We start from the raw sequence: 21,848 nt of genomic DNA on the forward strand, positions 1-21,848 counted from the left end.
TGACTGAGGATGCTCTCTGGTAGAACTCGTCACCCTGCCTAGGAGGGAACTGGTCCTCAGAAGCTGGCTTCTCCTGTCAGCTCTGTATTGTGGCAAGAGTACGGGAGCCCAGGGACTTGAGGATTTAAATGTCTGGCTGCTTTAAACTCCTGGCAACTGCAGCTAAGCTTTTGATATCCCAGGGTCTCGCTTTGGGGATGGTGCCTAAGTACACCTGGCCCACTTGGACTTGGCATACATAGCTCCCTACAGCCCCAGCCTGGCTTCTAGAGAAGTCATTTCCTGACCTCTGACCTCCCCTGCTCTCTTACAGGTTGTGACATGCGCTCACGGGAAGACTTCCAGGCACAGAGGAGCCAGCTGGTGGCACTGTTGGTCTCAGGGTCCTTGGAGGGCTTTGAGAACATCTTAGACTGGCTGCTGTCTTGGGACGTGCTCTCCAGGGAGGACTATGAGGGCCTCAGCCTCCCTGGCCAACCCCTCTCCCATTCTGCCAGGCGTCTGCTGGACACGGTCTGGAACAAGGGTGTTTGGGGCTGTCAGAAGTTCCTCGAAGCGGTGCAGGAGGTGCAGGCCAACAGTCACACCTTTGAACTGCATGGGTCCTGGGACGCTCACTCCCTTCATCCAGCCAGAGACCTGCAGAGTCACCGGCCAGCCATTGTGAGGAGACTCTACAACCATGTAGAAGCCGTGCTGGAGCTGGCAAGGGAGGGGGGTTTTCTGAGCCAGTACGAGTGTGAGGAGATCAGGCTGCCAATCTTCACGTCGTCTCAGAGGGTAAGCTGTGGCCTGTGTCAGCAGAATCCACAGGAGGAGGATGCTTAGCCACGAAGACTATGACTCTAGTTGAGTCAGCACCACGGAATAATGCCGTTGGTGGGATTTCCTGTGCACAGTGAGCCAGGCAGGTCAGAGTTGCTGTGGCAGCCCAGGGCTTGACCTCAGTAGCCAGAATGGTGCAGTTCAAGGCCAGTTCGGTGTGACAGGATATTTCTAAACATCCCAAGAGCACATGTCAAGTTCTTCATCTGTTCCTTCCCCTTCTTTTCTTTTTCTTGTTTGCAGTGCTGTGTGCTGAGCCTTCTTGCTCTTCCCCAGTCTTAACCTCTACCCTTCATTTCTCCCATCTCACTTTTCTCCTCTGCAGGATACTGTTAATCTCTGATGCTCAAGGGTTTGGGGGAGAGCTCCCCGATCGCCCAGATACCAATTAGAGATGTGTCCGGGAAGCCCTGATATCATTACCCCAGGCTGCTGTCCTGTCGAGCTGAGTGGCTCTCTGTACTCGCAGACTTTTATTGGTATCTGCTTCAAATCAACAGCCCAGTGGAGAGTAATTCTGCATTATGTTAAATCTGAATCTAATCGTGTAGCCCACTGTGTGCCAATATAGTTTAAACGCCCACCTAGGATTTCAGATATGAAATTGGATTAGAACTGGCACCCGAAATGCAATGATTCAACAGGAACCACATGAATAGAAAAGTATCGTTGAGTATCTCTGAAACTTCTATTTTTCCTGTAAATAATAGTTCTCGGGCTGCCTGTGAAGCATGGAAAATGGCAACATTCTACTTTAGTTTCAGGTCATCAGCAGGCTTTGGCCTTGACTCATTCTTCATGTGACAGGTGTTTGGAGAGTACTTGTTGATGAAATAAGTGAGTCGTTAGGACTACATGTCAGGGTGAGGATGGGCGAGTTGGACTTAAGGTGAGCTTGAGTTAACTTCCCCGGGCAGATGAAATGAGCATCTCTGGGTTTAGTGTTGCCCTCATGCTGCTAGAGGTGGGTAGGTCTTCACAGAACACACGCAGTCTTCTCATTCCTGCACACGGGCCCTAAGGTATGCCCCTGTGTACCTTCTATTAGCATTCAAAAGCACATCAGTGCCTCCTGTGACCAGTAGTGAGGATAGAATCAGCTCACCCACTCAAGTGAAATTGTAATTCATCATCTTTGATCAAGTGTTCAGCAGTGTATCCAGGGAGGGATTCTCTAAAGGGTTTGAGGAAGGAAGCTTAGGCCCTATAGGAAATGGGAGCATTAATATCAAAAGTATCTAGACTGTCCAAGAAAAGAAACTGGGATAACTTACAGGCCAAAGAAGCAACCAGTGGATGCCTGTAGATACCCAGAAAGAAACAGAAAGAACATGATGTAATTCAGGTCTATTGGCTGCAGCAAGACTGAGGGGTCTATAACCTACTGGAAAGAAGAAAGGCTGGATGGGCAAAGACTCCATCCCAAGAAAGAATGAAGTGGGGCCAGATGCCTTTAATCCAGCACTCAGTGAGTTTCAGGCCAGCTAAGACTACATAATTAGAACCTCTGTCAAAAGAAAAGAAAAGACGGAAGGACAGATGGGCAGACAGAAGGATTAAGAAGACAGCAAAAGCCAGCACTGAAGATGAAGGAGTGAGCTGAGGGATAGGACAGTGGGTAACAGATCTGAGGATTTGGAGGTGACAGAGGGGCCCCATAGCTTGAAGTTAAGTGATTAGAATCTCCTTTGTCTTAGTTACCTTCAGCTCTGGCGTCTTGGGATCTCTGGCTTTCTTTCCCTCAGTGGCTCAGTTTCTGACTCAGTGTAGATGGTATTTATGGTATATCCAGCTAACACGTCCATAGCATTGACCTTTTAATTTCTTTATAGAGGTGGCTCCCATTGCTTGAAGGTTGGGAACTGAAAACATGGAAGGAAGCAGAATTCAAGTTAAAGAGCCTCCTTTCCCCTGCTTTCTGAGCATGTACAGGGAGAGTGTGCACTTGGCACTGGCCTAGTGTTCTCTCTAGTGGCACAGCTAAGCCTTGCTACATTCGTCCAGTGGTGAAAGGTGTGTTTGTTGAAAAATGAAGAACATATTGCCCATTTGAGAAGGGCTGGCTAGGAACTGGATCTCTGTCTGTTTCTTTCCAAGGAGTGTACACTTCCCTTTGTGTCACAAGATGTGAGAGCTTTGTGTAGTTTTGCTCAGTTGGGGATAACAGTTGTTGGGAAACCTCAGGCTGGCAACACCAACTGTGATGCCAGCTGTCCCTGTGACTCATGCAGATGCTAAAGCCAATGGGACTGAGGTAGCAGCGTGAGCTCTGACTTGCTTGCTTCTGTCATAGAACCACTAAGACAGTTTTAAATTGGGAAAAGCACCACACCTACAACATAGTGTATAAATTTCCTATGTCTAGGGTAAAAACTTCCCCACATCCAGGTGAAGAAACTACCTTATTGATATCCTATCCTTCACATCTAATCAGTAGAGGCAAGCAATGATCTATCTAACTTGTCTGTTAATCATTCCATTGCTTTTCTTTATGGTTTCTGTGTCTTTTGCAAGAAATTTCCAAAAAGTGCATTTAATGAAAGGGGGGGGGAGGCTCAGAAAAAACAAAATAAGCATAATTTTGTCACGAAACAGAAACATTATCTTTTCTTCTTAGATGAAAACTCCCAGGACTAGGGAGGTGGCCTGGCTTCTCTTTCCTTAGGAGTCTGTTAGGGACCTTGTAGTAGGCCAATGACAATGTCATCTGGGAAAATCCTGGGCTCATTCAAGCTGGAGCATCTGGCAGAGCTAGTGTGAGCAAATGGGAGGAATGTCACTGGGAATGTGGTCTGAGGAAGTGGGGCATGCAGCCCGGTCTGCTCTAAGCTCATTAAAGCTGATTCTGACTCCCAGGACTAGGTCAAGGGGAAGCAGGTCTGTGAGTGACACCATTGCCCTCCCCCAACAGAGGCTGGTTGACTCCATTTTGGTAGACCATATATCCTCTCTTCTATTTTTTTACATAGACAATTTAGGAATTCAATATTCCGAGTGTCTAAAGCTTCCCTCATAGTTGATTGACAGTTGGACTGGGTATAAAATCCTAGTGGTGCGTCTGTAATTCCAGCTTCCTGGAAGGATCAGTAGGCATATAGAAAATGTAAGGCCTATGTATACTACAGAGTGAGTGGGTTTAAGGATGATCTAGTCAGTTTGGTGAGACCATGACTCAATGTAAAAAGAGCTCTGGAGCTAAACGAGTGGTAGAAAGCTAGCATGTGTGTCACCCTGAGTTTTATCCCCAACACTGCATACAATCAAGTAAATGTACATTCTGGCCATCATTTTCCTTCAGAATTTTCATGGCATTACTCCATTATCTTCCCTGCTTAGGGATTGCACTGAGACTTCAAAGACCATTTTCTATCTCTTTCTTACACCTGTCAAAGTTTCTTTTAAGTCCATAATAAGCTGAAATTTGTAATCATCTACCTTGGGTACTGGGCATTCAAGAGGCCATTTGAATCCAGGAACTTGCATCTTGGTGCTTGAGAAATTCCACCGATGAGTCTACTGATGGTTTTCTTTCTTGTTCCTTTTCTTCTCTCTATGGAAGTGCGGCTGCTTGAATGCTGGAATTTCTGGATGAATCCTCCAGTTCTCTCCTGTTTACCGTTGTTGTGTGTCCTGCTATTGTTGTTTTTGAGACAGGATCTTACACTGTAGCCCAGACTAGCCTGGAGCTCTTATGTAGCACAGGTTAGCCTCAGATTTGGGGCCTCCTTCTTTAGCCTCCCAAGTACTGAGATTACAGGCACAATCTACCACAGCTACCTTTCCCTGTTTTCTGTATGGTATTTTAAACCTTGAACTCTTGAAGTTTCCATCTCTGCTTTAACATCTGAAGTGTATAAAAACAATTTTTACAGGGTTTCTCTGTATAGCCCTGGCTGTCCTGGAACTCACTTTGTAGACCAGGCTGGCCTCGAACCCATAAATCTGCCTGCCTCTGCCTCCTGAGTGCTGGGATTAAAGGTTACTGTTCCTTTATCATTTATACACACACACACACACACACACACACACACACACATTTCTGTGCTAGTGATGGAACCCAGAGCATTCACATGCTAAACCATCATTCTACCACTGTGTGACATCACTCACTCCTTGTACAAACCTTTGAACCTTCGAGTTACCTTCCGTTCTCTTATTAATTTGGCTCTGATCTCCCATTTTGGCACTTTCTTTGGGCATAGGTAAGCCTTGGTTATCTGTCTTATTATTAAAAAGACAGATTTTGAAATTTCCCGAGCAACCAGGTGAAACCTGTCTGCAGTGACTTCCACCGTAGATGGTTGGACAACGGTAGTGTGTGTAATAGTTTGTATCTGTGGAACTTTTCTCATGGGTTCACCAGCTTCCTCAGATAGAAAGCCGCCTGCTGTGGTAAAGGTCTGGGAATCTGGAGGATGAATGAGCTGGGGAGTGGAAAGGTAACCTTGGCACTTGTTTTACACACAGTCATTTAAACTCTAGCTTTGGGGTATGGCAACCACTTTCTAGTTGTGCCTGGATTCTCCCAGTCCTGCTATCCTTTTTTATCCTTTCAGAATGCAGATCTCTGGGCAGCATGACAGGCAGGGACACTGTGCGGCTGGCTAATGCTTTGGAGTGGGGAAGAAAGCCTGGTTATCTATGTCATAAATTCTTTGACTTGTTCCTTGTCTTCATTGTCTCCTTGTGTTACAGACGTACTTGATGCTGCCATGCTAGAGCTCTTGGCAGACTGTAGGGTACATAAGACATGCTTTTCAACAGCAACAGTCTACTTAGCCTTCAGAAGTCTTCTACCATCCATCCATGTATCCATCCATCTGTCTATCCATCTGTCCATCTGTCCACTCACCCACCTACCCACTCATCCATTCATCTATCTACCCATCTATCCCACATCCATCCATCCATCCATCCATCCATTCATTCATTCATTCATCCATCCATTCATCCATCCATTCATCTATCCACCCATCCATTCATCTATCCACCCATCCATCCATCTATNCACCCATCCATCCATCTATCCACCCATCTATCTACCATCCATCCACCTATCCATTCATCCATCTACCCATCTATCTACCATCCGTCCATCCACCTATCTATCCATTTGTTTGTCCATCTGTCTACCCACCCACCCATTTATTGACTCATGTACCCAACCATCCATCCACCCACCTGTTTGTCCATCTATATATCCATCCATCCATCCATCCATCCATCCATCCATCCATCCACCTATCTACTCACCCATCCAGCCACACATGTATCCAACCATCCACCTATCCGTCCATCGTCCGTCCATCTGTCGATCCACCCACCCATCTATCATCCATCCATCCATTCCTATATCCATCCATCCATCCATCCATCCATCCATCCATCCATCCATCCATCTGTCTGCCTGTCCATCCATCTGTCTGTCTGGCAGGAGTCCTTTTATACTGCCTCTGTCATTGGGACTAAATCAGTGAATACAACAGAAAACCTTGTTGTAATGTTCATACCTCAGCTGGGGATGGATCATAGCAGAAGCAAGCAGATTGCAGAGTTTGGAAGGTGCCCCGTGCAGTGGAAAATCAATAAACGAGTGGCTCTGTCTGTTGAGAGTCCCCAGGGTGTAAAGTAGTGACTTCACTTTCCCATAAGATTGTTAGAGCATTCCCAGTGAGAAGATAGGAGTTGGGCAAAGACTAAAGTGGGTGAGAGAATTAGCCAGCCAGTGGTGGGGGTTAGCACTTTAGCCAGAGATGCCGTCAGAGCAAAGTCCTCAAGTAGAAGGCTCAAGCACACTGGCATGGTCATTAAATGAGAGGGAGGCCAATGTTAAGTGGAGCATTCAAGGGGGAGGAGGAGGAAGAGGAGGAGGAGGAGGAGGAGGAGGAGGCAGTCAAGCAGTCAAGAAGAGATGCAGTCTGGGTTGTTCACATGGTCACAGGCAAGGATGCTTGTCTACTGTAGCTCTGGAGTGTTTACCATTGGACTGAGGCCTGTACTATAGAGCCATGGCTGGGATGTTTATGCTATGCTTGTGTGACTAACCTGCAAAGTACTCACCTCTGACTAGGAAACAGGCACTCTCCTCTGACTGTGGTGTGGGGGACAGACTGTAGGCAGGGACATTGCAGAGACTGGTAGCTGTGCAGTTTCTGGGTAAGCCATGGTGTGCCTTGTGCCTCGGAGCAAGATGGCAGTAGGCCTCATGTGTGTACAGGGCTCCGTAGCCATCAGCTAAATGTACCAACTGTGGAAGACATAACAGAAAAGAGATAAAAAGCAACACGTTCCACTACTTCTTATGTTGACCGTGTGTTGAAATGGCAGGATTTTGGATGTTGTGGTAAAGTATGATCTATGACTAAGTACACCTAGCACTTGTCACTGAAACATGTGGCTTCAGTGCACATATACCTTGCTTGTGTGCTCTGGACTCTGTTTCTGTTGGACAGCTTGATTCTGGTACTTTGAAGGTGGAGACCACAGGATGTGCTGATGATGTACAGAGAAGGGACTGTAAGGTGACCTCAGGTGCTAGGCTGAACAGCTAGAAGGATGGAGGAGACCTGAGCAGAGACGAGGAAAGGCGTGTATGCGTGTGTGGCCAGCACGTGTGTGTGTGTGTGTGTGTGTGTGTGTGTGTGTGTGTGTGTGAGAGAGAGAGAGAGAGAGAGAGAGAGAGAGAGAGAGAGAGAGAGAGAGAGAGAGAGAGCACATACTTATGACACAGTTAAAAGGAAGAAAATGGGCAGTTAGGGGTGTGAGTCCCAGACTCATAGCACAGTTTAGGCTAGAGAAGAAAATGGGTTCTGTGTAGAGAGAGTTTAAGCATCCAGGCCATGGGACTTGGTACAGCACCAGCCTTCCAGGGGTCTATAGCTTCCAAAATCATTGCTTGCTTTTGTCCATTGGTAGGTTTATGTATTTATTTGGTCTTTTTTTAGCTTTTAATTTTTAGCTATTCATTCTCTCAGTGGGTTTTGGGAGGGAGCCAGGTTGGCTGTGTGTTTGTTTTACAAACCACGACTACATCATCTTTGTTTGCTAAATGCAGACGGTAGCGCAGTTGTTTTTCTGGGCTCTCATTATGCTAGAAGAGGACTGTGTATCGATTGTATTGTTGGTGGTTTTTACTTTATCCTGAATGCTTGATGCCAGGAGTGTTTCAGAAAATTTTTTGGGTTTTAGAATATTTACATAAACAATGACTACCTTGGCAACCCGACCCATGTCTAACGACAGAAGTCATTTATATTTCATGCACACATGGCCCGAAGGTAATTTTACACGATGTTTCAATTTTCCAGTTGCAACATTGTGTCAGCACTCAGAAGGTTTGGGATTTAAGAGCATTTGGATTTGGGACCTTCAGATTAGGGGTGTCCAACTTTTAATAGAAACCTCCCCACACTGCTTCTCTTCCTTTGGCCTTCTTGAAAATAGTAATGGCCTTTTCTTTGTTGTCTGTAGGCAAGAAGGCTGCTTGATCTCGCTGCGGTGAAGGGCAATGGACTGGCTGCCTTCCTTCTACAGCACGTCAGGGAACTGCCAGCTCCATTGCCTCTGCCTTACGAGGGTACGTATTTGTCCTTCTGGTTAACACAGACCCCTGATTAAAGAGCAAAGCGCAAGGCAGTTAGTGTCCATGGATGAATGCCTGACGTCCCCCAGACTCAGTTCCTGCATCTGAAGCCTAGCAGCGACCTGACAGCAGTGAAGATCGAAAAGATGAGAGCATGGCGGCTCTCCCCCTTCCTTGTTCCCCAAACCACACGATGCTCCCTGGAGTCAAGGCGTGTGGAGAGAGCCAGCTATGGGTATATCTTGCTGTCCAAACTGCATTCTCGACCAGGCACAGATAGAGCTAGGATTGAAATCCATAAAACCTAGTTCCTCATGATCCAGAACGCATAACCAGGCAGATTTAGAAGGTGCAGTCTCATCCATGGTATGCTCAGCTGAGCAGTGAAAGAGGCTCGGGTGACATGGCTGAAATATCCCAGGCAGCCTGCCATACACTTTATGGAAATTCTCTGCCGTTCATCAACAGTCCTGAGAAGTGGGTATTTGCTGTGTTCCATTTCACAGATGGGAAAATTGAGGCTTGAGTAGCAAGATGGGTCTGACTGGAGTGTCCTCTACTTGGGAGAAGAAATGATCAGTTGTAGAAGGATGCAAGCCTGGTACTCCCCCAGTCTTATTCTCACATCACTGGAAAGAAACCTAATGTGGACTTCTGGTCCATGAACTATAGCTAACAGAAGGGACTATCATTCTGGCCCTACTCTTTGTGCTCTCTGTGCAGGGGACACGCTTGATGGCTGGAGGCCTGTGCTTGGTACCCAGGTGTATACTGTTTCTTACAAGAACATGAGATGGAATTGGCTGTATAGAAGCCACTATGGCCCTTGGGGACTATTTACTGACAGTGTCATCAAGTATAGCTGGCCACATAGGCATTAGACAGTTCCCAGACACAAGATGCTTCTAAAGATGACAATTAAGCAGGTGGACCTGGTTGTACACACCTGTAAGTAGAGGCTGAAATATCAGTAGTTCAAGGTCATCTTCCATTACAATATCAAGTTGGAAGTCATGAGACCCTCTCTCAAAAGAAAAAAAAGTGAAAATTGGGTTTATTTATTTTTTAATGAAAATGAGAGACATTTCTTTAGTTCTCTGTACCAATTTTCATTTTGCCTACTTATTTTTTTTTTTAATTTGTGTGTGGCTGTATGCAAGCGTGCATGCATGTATATGTGAGTGCACGTGTGCGTGTGTATATGCATGAGTATGCGTGCATGTGTTTGTGTATGTGCATGTGCGCGTGTGTGTATATGTGCATGTGTGCGTGTGTATATGTGCATGTGTGCATGTGCACATGCGCATGTGCATGTATGTGCGTGTGTATGTGCGTGTGTGCGTGTGTATGCATGTGTGTGTGTGCGCGTGCGTGCGTGAGTGTGTGTGTGTGTGTGTGTGTGTGTGTGTGTGTGTAGATGCATCTGAGTGTGCCATGGCGTGTACATGGAGATCAGAAGACAACCTTCAGGAGTTGGCTGTCTCCACCATCATAGTTTTGGAGACTGAACTCATGTCACCAGGCTTGGTACCAAGTGTTCTTACCCATTAGGCTGTCCTGCCAGCACTGGGTTTGTTTGTAAGCTTTCAGTGATATTGGTACTGGCTTGAAGCTGGCATTCTAGATCATGGCGTTGGAAAGGGGACTGTGTATCTTTTGGTCAGTGCTTCTGATATAGCTAAAGGGCAGAAAGAGCCACAAGGATCCTTGCCTTTGGGAACAAGAGGCCTCAAATACAAGCTGTGGCAGCACGGCCTATAATCCCAGTGCACAGTGGGGCTCAGGCAGGAAGACTGCAAGGGCGAGGCAAGTCTGGGCTCCAGAGTGAGACCCAGTGTCAGAAAAGAAGATGAGAAGTGACAGCAGCCCAGGTGCCTGAGTCCTTTGTCTCTGCTGGTACTTCAGTGGCCTGAGAGCTCTCTAACAAGAACTTGCTTGCCTCTGAGTTGAGGCCAAATGGGCTGGTGCTTTCCCAGGGTCATGGAGGCCATGGTGGGGTGAAGGTGTTGACATCCTATGATGTCCTCTGACGTCCTGCCAGCCTGAGCTTTTGACCAGCACTTCCCCATTTCTTGAAAGGAGAACTAAGCTCTCATTAGGAAGTGCTTTGCACTGGTGGTAGGGCCCTAGCTGCAGACAGGCAGGAGGAGGTAGGGGCAGGAAGGACGTGCCAGAAGGTTTTGATGAGGATTTGGCGCAGGCACCTGGTGATGCTGAGGTCTCAGAGTTAGCCTTTCAGTCTGACTAATCCATTTAGCCATGTAGGGTAGCACAGACATGGGGTCTGGGGGGGGGGATCAGATCTGGATGCTGCTCTCTTAGCCATTTTTTTCTTGTGGTACCAGAAGTAGCTCAAGAGGGGAAGGTTTCTTTGGGCTCCCAGTCTTAGGACCGTATACATCGTGGCCAGGAGGATTGGTGGCTGGAGCAGCTTGACCCAAGGAGAGATAGATAACTGGAGAAGCTGACTTCATTACCGCAACGGATGGGAGGCAGAGAGCTCAGGTGGCAGTCGGCTGGCTCATTACCCTTGAGTCCTACCCTCAGGGGACCATATCAGCCAGAGAGATCCTGTATCCTAAAGGTGCTACCTCTACTACTGAGACGGTACTATTAGCTGGGGAACCAAGCATTCAGACACACAAGCTAGTGGGGACATTTCAAATGAAAGCCTTAATAGCCTTTATTTCTACAGCTAAGAACACTGGATCCTGGAAAGGCCAAATGGCTTGCCAAGCAAATGGTGGGCCCAAGTGTCAGACTTCAGAATTTGGAGACCTAAGCCCTGTCCGCTTCTATTTTTTCATCAGAAATTGTCAGTGGACCCTAGAGGGTGTCTCGGGCCACCCAACAGGAATAGACAATCAGGATACAGATCCTGCAACTCACACCCTCCCTGGTCCCTTCAGGAGTGCATAGTAAGAATGACAGTGGCTAATGTCCTTTGTGTTGGATGCTATACTGACCAGGTGGCATGCATCATCATTCTTGTTTGACCATATCCGAGTTCTTAGCCATACTCCTGCTTTTGCAGGGGAAGAACCAGGTTTAGGAAGCCTCTGGGGGCTGTCCCCCAAAACCCTCAGCTTAGAAGTGCATAAGGCAAGACAGATGACCCCCTAGCCCTTCCACACATTGCACTCCCCATGCAGGTTACTCTCGGTGTAGGTCCCGCTGGGACGGTGGCTTCACCCTCCTCATTTGCCTCTTCTGTGTCCTAGCTGCCGAGTGTCAGAAGTTCATATCTAAGCTGAGGACCATGGTGTCGGCTCAGTCTCGCTTCCTCAGTACTTACGATGGGTCGGAGAATCTTTGCCTGGAGGATATATACACGGAGAACATCTTGGAGCTGCGGACAGAAGTGGGCCCAGCTGGGGCCTTGCAGAAGAGCCCTGCCATCCTGGGCCTGGAGGAACTCTTTGGTAGCCACGGCCACTTGAACAGAGATGCTGACACTATACTGGTGGTGGGCGAAGCAGGCAGTGGCAAAAGCATTCTTCTGCAGCGTTTGCACCTGCTGTGGGCAACAGGGCGGAGCTTCCAGGAGTTTCTCTTCGTTTTCCCATTCAGCTGCCGACAGCTGCAATGCGTGGCCAAACCGCTGTCCCTGAGGACGCTGCTCTTTGAGCACTGCTGCTGGCCTGACGTCGCTCAGGACGATGTCTTCCAGTTCCTCCTTGACCATCCTGACCGTGTCCTGTTAACCTTTGATGGCTTGGATGAGTTCAAGTTCCGGTTCACTGACCGGGAGCGCCACTGCTCTCCGATGGACCCCACGTCAGTCCAGACTCTGCTTTTCAACCTTCTCCAGGGAAACCTGCTGAAGAATGCCTGCAAGGTGCTGACCAGCCGTCCGGATGCTGTGTCCGCGCTCCTCAGGAAGTTCGTCCGTACAGAGTGCCACCTTAAGGGTTTCTCCGAAGAGGGCATCCAACTGTACCTGAGAAAGCACCACCGGGAACCTGGGGTGGCAGACCGTCTCATCCACCTGATCCAAGCCACCTCAGCCCTGCATGGTTTGTGTCACCTCCCTGTCTTCTCATGGATGGTGTCCAGATGCCACCGGGAACTTCTGCTGCAGAACAAGGGCTTCCCGACAACTAGCACGGACATGTACCTCCTGATCCTGCAGCATTTCCTGCTGCATGCCTCCCCTCCGGATTCCTCCCCGCTCGGTCTGGGACCTGGACTTCTCCAAAGCCGGCTCTCCAACCTCCTGCACCTTGGCCACCTGGCTGTCCGGGGCCTGGCCATGAGCTGCTACGTGTTCTCAGCCCAGCAGCTCCAGGCAGCTCAGGTTGACTCTGATGATATTTCTCTTGGTTTCCTGGTACGTGCCCAAAGTGGAGTGCCCGGGAGCAAGGCACCCCTGGAGTTCCTGCACATTACCTTCCAGTGCTTTTTTGCCGCTTTCTACTTGGCTGTCAGTGCTGACACGTCGGCGGCCTCTCTCAAGCACCTCTTCAGCTGTGGCCGGCTGGGCAGCTCACTGCTGGTAAGGCTGCTGCCCAACCTGTGTATCCAGGGCTCCAGTGTCAAGAAGGGCAGCAAAGCAGCCCTGCTGCAGAAGGCTGAGCCACACAACCTGCAGATCACAGCAGCCTTCCTGGCGGGTCTGTTGTCCCAGCAGCATCAGGACCTGTTGGCTGCCTGCCAGGTCTCCGAGAGGGTGCTGCTCCAGCGTCAGGCACGTGCCCGCTCCTGTCTGGCCCACAGCCTCCGCGAGCACTTCCATTCCATCCCGCCTGCCGTACCCGGTGAGACCAAGAGCATGCATGCCATGCCTGGCTTCATTTGGCTCATCCGGAGCCTGTACGAGATGCAGGAGGAACAGTTGGCCCAGGAGGCTGTCCGTCGCTTGGACATCGGGCACCTGAAGTTGACATTTTGCAGAGTGGGCCCTGCAGAGTGTGCTGCGCTGGCCTTTGTACTGCAGCATCTCCAGCGGCCTGTGGCCCTGCAGCTGGACTACAACTCTGTGGGAGACATTGGAGTGGAACAGCTGCGGCCGTGCCTTGGGGTCTGCACAGCTCTGTAGTGAGTGTGACAAGGTCTTGCTGATTGGGCCTGTGGCAAATGCTAGACTGTCAAGGCTAGACGTAGAAGCACAGAACCCTGTTGGGGCTCAGAAGTCTGGGTCCTTTTCCACCTCTGCCACCCTTCATACAACACCAGCCAGACCCTTTCCTCTTCGGGACCTTAGTTTCATAACAAATAACTATAGCTATTGTCTTAGTCTGTTTTCCCTTGCTGTGACAGAGTAATTTGACCAAAAGTAGCTTGAGGAGGAAAGAGTTTATTTCATTTTACAGGTTACAGTCCATCAGCAATGGAAGCAGGAGTGTGATTCATTTTACAGGTTATAGTCCATCAGCAATGGAAGCAGGAGTGTGAAGAAGCAGCAGTGGAGGAGTTCTGTTTACTGACTTGCTTCTTCTGGCTTGCTCAGCTAGCTTTTTAGGACACACCAAGCCCACCTGTCTAGAGATGGTATCACAGTGGGCTGGGCCCTCTTCCATCAATGAACAGTCAAGGAAATGAGCCATAGAACAAGCCCACGAGCCAATCCGATGGAAGCAATTCCTCAATTGAGACTCCCTTTTCCCAGGTGTGTCAAGTGGACAACCGAGATTAACCATCGAAGCCAGACTTGGAGTTTTGTGTTAGGCTCTGTGCTATACTTTCTGAAATAACCCCATCCATATCCACAACCATGCTGTGCTCAGCAGGGCCCTTAGCACCCCACGATTCTAAGGCATCAAGAATGGTTTTCACAAACCAAGCCTTTCTGGCTTCAAGTGTCCTGTCTCTGGATGCATTTCCACTTCTCTGGTGAATCCTTGAGGTCCCACACAAATTTTTGGGTCTGTATTAAGGACCACTTCAAACCAGAAATAGTTTGAGCCCCATCTGAGTCTTGAACATTTCATCATTATGGGAATTCCGTCACTTGAGAGAAATCAGTTGGAGAACTTCCCATTACCCATATTGCTTTCTGCTCCATGGCTAAAAACATGAGGCTCTGCTCCTTGGAACATCTGTGCTCTTGATGTGTGGGCCTGTTTCCATGTCTGGGGTTGGGCAAAGGCAGAGAGTATTCCCAGATCTGGTGACCAGCGTGCCCCTCCCCCCAACTTCCCTTCTCATTTGTCATTAAACGGGGGTGGCCTGCTATTTATTTAGAGCCTATCAGAATGAGGAAGTTGTACATTAGTTAAGATCTAGAAACAGCCTCCTGGGCTTTGGCTCTTCTTGCAGATAACCTTAATTGAACTTAACAAAAGGCAAGATTCCTGTCCCTATTAGGTGATTGATCTGCTCGAAGGCAAAGCCACAACACACAGACACCTGCGTGAAACTGTGTGTTGACTTAACTTACCCTTGTACAGGGACATGGTTGCAAGTTTATAACATAATATGGTGTGTTGTGTATGCAGTTGATGTGTAGTTCCGTGGTACATGATAACTGTATAATAGAGATATGAATAGCTCCATCAGGGTCTTGAGGTCACAGATATAGCCCTTAAGTTGGGAAAGAGGGGGAAAGTCTATGGAAGGGACTGCGGAGCTGTGGAGGGGAATTAGGAAGGGTTCTAGGGAAAAGCCTGAAGCAGGAGAGGATTTGCTGGCTAAGAAGACCCAGGGAGGGGCTTTAGGAAGGGCTGCACCTGAGGTAAGAAGGCCTTTCCTCTCTGCTCCTTGCCCTTCCAGTGTTGTGCCTTCTGCTGGCTGAGCCTGCTTGATGTCACCTTAGGATATCTGCCTCCTAGCACCTAGAGCCAAGCATGAATTCGGCCAGGAAAACGAATGAACATGATCTGTACCATGCACTGTGTCTCTGGGAACAGAGCTGTATGGGACCTTAATTGGGAATTTGGAGTCCTGGGTGTTGAAGCTGCCCTCCTGGCTAGTGGGTCAATCCATTTAAACCACAACCTCAGAAGACTAGATACACCGGCCTGGATGACCCTCAGAGCAAGTCATCTCTGGATTTTTATTTTTAAGTGGGGCTTCAGCTAATTCACACTGATCTCAAACTTAAGATCTTTCTGCCTTCCCCCAGTTAGTACCAGAGTTACAGATACAGTATACCAAGCTCAGCGCCCATCCCTGGAATTTTTAAATGGTCCTTTTTCAATGATTAAGAATGTTCATATGGAGCCGGGTGTGGTGGCACACGCCTTTAATCCCAGAGCTTGGGAGGCAGAGGCAGGCGGATTTCTGAGTTCGAGGCCAGCCTGGTGTACAGAGTGAGTTCCAGGACAGCCAGGGCTAAAAGAATGTTTATATGATTCTGTGACATGATGATGGGTCCAGAGGTCTGGGAGGCTGTGGGTCTGTCTGTTTTCAGAGAAAGGGAGTACCTGGCCTGGTGGTCAAGCAGTGTCATGAAAAGTCACTTGTTGAATTGGAGGTTCCTGGGCTGCAGTAATTCCTGTTCAGGGAAAGGGGTGCTTGGGGGGATTGGGGGAGTTGGGGAGGGTTGGGAACCTGTGTAACAAGCATCACCCCTTATTCAGACACCAGAAGCCTTGCTCTGTGAGCATCCTGCTCTGCAGGAATCAGCTTCTTTTTGTCCTGAGGAGTTTACCATGTATGGATGTATGTCCCTCAAGGATCTGTGTGTTGGGAGGTGCAGTGTTTAAGGAGGGCAGCATTGTGGAAAGTCTGTGGGTTATTGGAGGTATGTGCTTGTGAGGGATTATGGGAGCACAGCTCATTCCTTTAGCGTTTATCCCCTGGCAAGATATACACTGTTTGCCCCTTTGTCATGATGTGCTGCCTTGACGCAGGTTCCAAAGCAGGAAGGCCAGCAGATAGACTGACATCTCCAAATATGTGTGCCAAAATGGATCTTTTTGCTTTTTAAGTTAATCACCTCAGGGATTATGTTAGTAAGAGAAAGCTGAATGCGGCACTTAAAGCCCTTGACCAAGCTCTACTGTTCTTAACCTATGTACAATTAAGAAGTTAGCATTTTGTATGTGTGTGTGCGTGTGTGTGTGTGTGTGTGTGTGTGTGTGTGTGCACGCATAACACAGCCACATAGAGGAAAGAAAGCAGAAGGGAAGAAGGGGCCAGCTTCTCTCCCACAGTGTGAGTCTGCATCTTCCCCCCCCCCCCCGAAGGGTTTCCATGCCAACTGAAATCCTGGTCTCTAAGAAACCCTACATGCAAAGCGCTCCTCTGCAGGCTTCTTTAGACTCTGCTCTTTGCCTCTCCTGGGTGATGGTTTCAGTTTTCTGTTCCCCTCCCAGAGAGAATGCACAGACCCACGGGCGTGTTGAACTGAAACAAGAGCTTTGTGCGATGACTTCCCTCATTAGCTCTGACTCACCCTGCTTTCTTTCAGCTGGCCTATTTCAGCGCTTAAATCCTGCTCAGGACTTTCAGAATTGTCTGTGGAACTCACTAATAGGGCGTACGACCGGCAGCTTGAAAACCACTTCCCCCGAGAGCCCTAGAAAAGCCCTCGGGGAGGCTGCACAGGGCTGTGCTTAAGGGCAGGTTGCCCTGGCTCAACACTGTGCAACCCCAGCCAAGTCACCCCATTTTGTTTGTGCCTCATACTCTCTCTCTCTCTCTCTCTCTCTCTCTCTCTCTCTCTCTCTCTCTCTCTCAGACACATCAGTAGGGCCTAATGTATGGACTTGGGGTGGAATTAATGACCTACAGTTGGGGAGTTCACGGAGCAGTGCCCAGCACAGGGAATGGACTAGTGACTTCAGGTGGCTCTTACCATGTACAGTGCTGGGGGTTGGGGGGAGCTGTACGGGCACAGTTTGTCGAGGTGGGCATTTCTTTGTTGCAGGTGCAGGGACCTGGAGATAGCTAGTCTAGTTGTTTGAATGAGAACCACCTCCCCCCCCCCATACCCCAATAGGGGCAGGTATTTGAACACTTGGTCCCCGATTGGCAGTGATGTTTCAAGGGGGTTTAGGAGGTACAACATTGCTGGAGGCGGCTTTTGAGAGTTTAGATTCTTGCCACATGGAGTTCACTGTCTTTTGCGCTTACCACTGGAGATGTAAGCTCTCATGCTCCATCCATCTTACTTACCTGCCACCAATGCCTCCCTGCTATGACTCTTACCCTTCTGGGACCATAAGCCAAAACAAATTCTCGATTCTATTACGTGTTTGTTGTTTGTTTGTTTTGTTTTGTTTTTGGTTCATAGTAGTGTCTTATCACAGCAATGGAAATCACACTAGGACAGTCAGTGACTAGCTGACCAAGGTCAGCGCATCCAGCTGAGGGGGACTAGTACCTGGGCTGGTAACCACCTATGCAGGATTACTTAGCTTGCCAGTGGTGGGCATCGTTGTTAAAGTACACAGGTTTCTGATTTCCCTGGGTCCCTATCCCTGGGCTACCAGCTCCGGGGAGGGGCTTGAGAAGCTGTAGTTTAGGAAAGCTCTCAGATGACCTTGTGTCCCAGGCTCCCTAGGAGAGCGGCAGGGCCTTACCCACCTTCAGGACTTTGGTGAGCCAAGGGCAGATCAGCAGTGCTCATTAATTTAGGCCTGTTTCCAAGGTCTGAGATAACTTGTGTCTATCTAGCAGTCTGCTTTCTGCATGGTTTATCCTGTTCTGACTGCTTCTGCCACAGGTCAGCTCCTCTCCATCTTAACGGTCTTATATGGGGTGATGGTCATAGTCATCATCCTTCTGCAAAGATGGGAACTGGGTTTGAAATCAACTCCATGGCTTCTCAAAGACCCCAGTGTTCTTTAGTTAGGGCTCAGGGTCCCTAGTCCTTGGACTGTCCTCTACCGCCAGCTCCTCTGGCCAGGGATTCTGGATGGTGTGTGTGTGGGGGAGGCTCTCTATCTGCATGAGGTACTCTGCCCTTCTGGTTCCCAGAAGCACAGTGAGGCTGTCATTTGGAGGTGAGGGTCTCCTTGTGTGTGTGTGGGGGAGTTGTCTCATCAGTTCTACTTTTAACTGAACCGATGACATCTTTTTCAGTTTGCGAGATAACAACATCTCAGACAGAGGTGCCCGCACGCTGGTTGAGTGTGCTCTTCGCTGTGAGCAGCTGCAGAAGCTAGCGTGAGTCGGACTGACTGGGCAGGGCCACTGAGGCAGCTATGGGTGGGTGATGGGGTGGGCCAGGTGTGACCCCGGCAGGAGGATGCAGGATGGCTCCTGGGAAGAGAAGAGGACTCCCCGGTTTGAGGGCTCACCGGTCGGTCCTGTGCTTTGTTTCCGTCTTTTCCTGGAACCCAACAGTCTCTTCAACAACAAACTCACGGATGCCTGTGCCTGCTCCCTGGCCAAGCTCCTTGCGCACAAGCAGAACTTCTTGTCCCTGAGGTGAGCCGGGACTTCCCTTCTTCTCTGAATCCGACATCCCCAGAGCTGAGTTTATGGGATCTGGTCTGTGACCCACGGTGGCTGGTGATCCTTGGCTGCATCTGGGGAAAAGATCTCACTTTGAGCTCATTTCTTAGATCCCATGCTGTGCTCTGCTCTGCTGAGGCTAAGGAGCTCCTCCTGTCTTTTGGAAGTTTTTGGTTCCTGGGGTGGAGAGTTTCTAGGCCTCCCTGCCCTCCCCGCCCTCCGTGCACCCTCCCCTCCCCACCCCGACCCCCTGTCTGCGATTTCAAGTTCTTTGTGATATACACTGAATCTGTGCTAACTGTCACAGCTGTGGTACCCAGGTGCTGGAATGTTCCCCAGAGCTTCCTCAGCACTCGTCAGGCAAGGTTTGAAATTCCATCTGATGTTCCTGCCCTCAATTTGAATCACTTTCCTACCCAAGATTGACAGATACACCCCAAGTGCTTAATGCCTCTGTCTTTAGTCTCTTGATCTCAAGTCTCTCTCTCTTTTTCTCTCTGATATTCATGCCTTTTATGATTTGTGAGGCAACAGCGAAGACAGTGAAGAATAGCTCCTCTTATTTTCTGCCTGCTGGCTGCCTTTGGAAATGAGGGATGCCATTTTAAAATATGGCCACGCAGCTCTCATCTCTGGGCTACAAAGGCCAAAGCCACAGGTGCCACTTTGTACAAAAAGCTCTGTTTTACCACTGCCACCTGCTCCCCCAGTCTCATCTGGTCCAGCCATCTACTGAAATCTGTGGGTAGCACAGGCTGATGGACTCAGACCTGGAGGCCTAGGTTTACGGCCAGTCCATGGTGCTTTCATGGTGGCTGAAAGCAGGGACTCTGGAGCAAGGCTGTCCCCTGGTTGGAATCTAGACACCCAGAGATCTGAATCCTTATTAGCTGCGTGAGCTAGTTGGATCAGTTGTTTTTGTTCCCCTCTCTTTCCTTAAAATGGGAATCATATTTACAGCCATCTGAAAGACTGTCAGGATGGCGCTAACGCACGTAACGAGCCGGTACAGTACAGTGTGTGCTTTATATAGTAAGCTGAGAGACTGAACGAGCATGGGTAAATTATGTAAGCTTCCAGCTTGTGTATCCTTATGTTAGTTCAGTGCTCAGAGAAGGGACTACAGGAGCAGAAAATGCCCACGGGTGGGAGAATGAGGAGGGAGCCGTGGAGGCTAGGGACTGACCCTGCATGAAGGAGATGGATGGGAGGAAGTAGTTCGGACTTCCGTGTCACTCTGAGAGAGTTCCTGAGGCCACTGGGGTGGTCTCAAAGCTAACTTGCCCAGCACAAGTCTTGGGTTACTTTCTTGGTACCACATGCTTTCTGGAATGGGATGGTCATGCCTACTCTATAAGATTGTTGTGAGCCAGGGTGGTTTCAAGTGCCCTGGGAAGATGAATTTGATTTGTCTTTATTCTGGAAAGCTTGCCTTGTGGGTGGCAGCTCTGACCTGTTAGAGGAGACTAGATCTAGCTACGCTGCAGCCTTTTTTGTGGTCTTGTCCTTGCTGATTGCTGCGCCCCTGTGACCCTGCCTGCCTCCCTCCTGAAGTATCCTTGGTGTTCCTGAATACTTTGATTCCTCCTTTCTGGTCCCTTCAGAATAGGCCAGTGCCACCCCTGGTGACAGTGGGCTTGAAGTCAAGGGGGTAGGGATTGGGGTGGGGGTATGCTGGGGTGTATACTGGGGATGACCGAGACCAAGAATGAAAGATGTGACAACTTCCTAGGGAAACCAGGAAACAGAAAGCCAGGGCAGCTTTCTATTATGACTCCTGCCCAGACCTATTTGGAAAACCACACCCAAGTGGCACCAAGTGGCACCCCTTGCTGAGCAGCATGTCACTTCTATACCCCAGGAGAGGCCAGGTGCCAGCATGCTGTGCCTTTCTTGACCTTCTGTGTCTTCCTGCCAGGGTGGGGAACAATCACATCACAGCCGCTGGGGCCGAGGTGTTGGCCCAGGGACTCAAGAGCAACACCTCCCTCAAGTTCCTGGGGTAGGTTTGGTTCAGAGATAGAGGGTGCGAATGAAGGAACGCGGGGCTTTCACAGATTTAGGGGCAGGCGAGCACTTCACCTGAAGAGCCCCCAGGCAACCTTGGCTCCAGGTGGAAGGGTGGGCTGGGATGAGCGTGGGTGCTGCTAGGCTGCTTCTGAGCTGTCTTTGTGTTCACCTCCTCACCTGGTAAGTGGGAGATTCATGGTATTGCGGGTAGGGAGAGGGCTGTGCCTTGAACTGGGGACCTGAGCCTCCTTGTCCTTAGAGATGCTCAGCACTGGGCTATCCTGGGAAGTACCTTCTGCTTCTCAAGAACACCAGGGTTTCTATGGAAACATCTGATGCTGTGCCTCCAAGGGAGGGGTTGGTTGTTGAGAACTGGGGAATTGTGAGATCCGAGATGTAGGAAGAGAGGGTAACTATAGGGCCCAGATGTTTTGATCCATTGCTCTGGCAAGTTAGTTGCCCATAAACTCAGTGTGAGCCAGGAGGGAGATTGTGGTAATCAGAAGTCAGCACCCTTTCCAGCTGTGTTAGCAGCAACAGAATAGACAAGAAACAAGGCCTTATTCCCATGGAGCTCTCTCTGCCTGAGGTCTCACTTGCCACAACTGGACATTTATGTCCCATTTAGCTTTTATGTTTTTTTCCAGGTAGGGTTTCTCTGTGTAGCCCTGGCTGTCCTGGAACTCACTGTGTAAACCAGGCTGGTCTTGAAACCAGATATCCACCTGCCTCTGCCTCCTGAGTGCTGGGATTAAAGGCATGGCAAGCCACCATGCCTGGCTTCCATTTAACATCTTTTAAAGACAACTGGCTGGGTAGGAATGGCACCAGGAACTGAAATAAAACCAGAAACACTTTGATAAGATGAGATGAGACCTGCTCTGTAAGCTGGATCTCTTCTCTTCCTAAAATAGTCTGGGGCATCTTTCAGACCAGTGTGAGCTCATTTTAAGAAGAGTTGTGTAGCCTTTCCCTGATTGGGTGGCTTTATGTAATCTATTGAATAGTTACCTGTTGATGTGCACTTTGGATATTTCCAGATTTTTTTTTTGTTGGCTTATCACAATGCCTTATCTACAGAGCAGTG

General features: G+C 49.1%; 1 protein-coding gene across 1 annotated transcript in view; it reads left to right on the forward strand.

Annotated features, from left to right (window-relative positions):
* Window positions 1-321: 321 nt before the first annotated feature.
* Window positions 322-21,848, forward strand: part of Nod2 (nucleotide binding oligomerization domain containing 2) — a 36,043-nt gene continuing 14,516 nt past the window's right edge. The window contains exons 1-6 of the mRNA XM_029532344.1: window positions 322-780; window positions 8,296-8,401; window positions 11,629-13,444; window positions 18,377-18,460; window positions 18,641-18,724; window positions 20,670-20,753. Of these exons, the coding sequence (XP_029388204.1) occupies window positions 322-780; window positions 8,296-8,401; window positions 11,629-13,444; window positions 18,377-18,460; window positions 18,641-18,724; window positions 20,670-20,753 (2,633 nt within the window). The remainder of the gene's footprint in view (window positions 781-8,295; window positions 8,402-11,628; window positions 13,445-18,376; window positions 18,461-18,640; window positions 18,725-20,669; window positions 20,754-21,848) is intronic.

Source organism: Mus pahari, chromosome 20, assembly GCF_900095145.1.
Source record: "Mus pahari chromosome 20, PAHARI_EIJ_v1.1, whole genome shotgun sequence".
NCBI classification, from domain to species: Eukaryota; Metazoa; Chordata; class Mammalia; order Rodentia; family Muridae; genus Mus; species Mus pahari.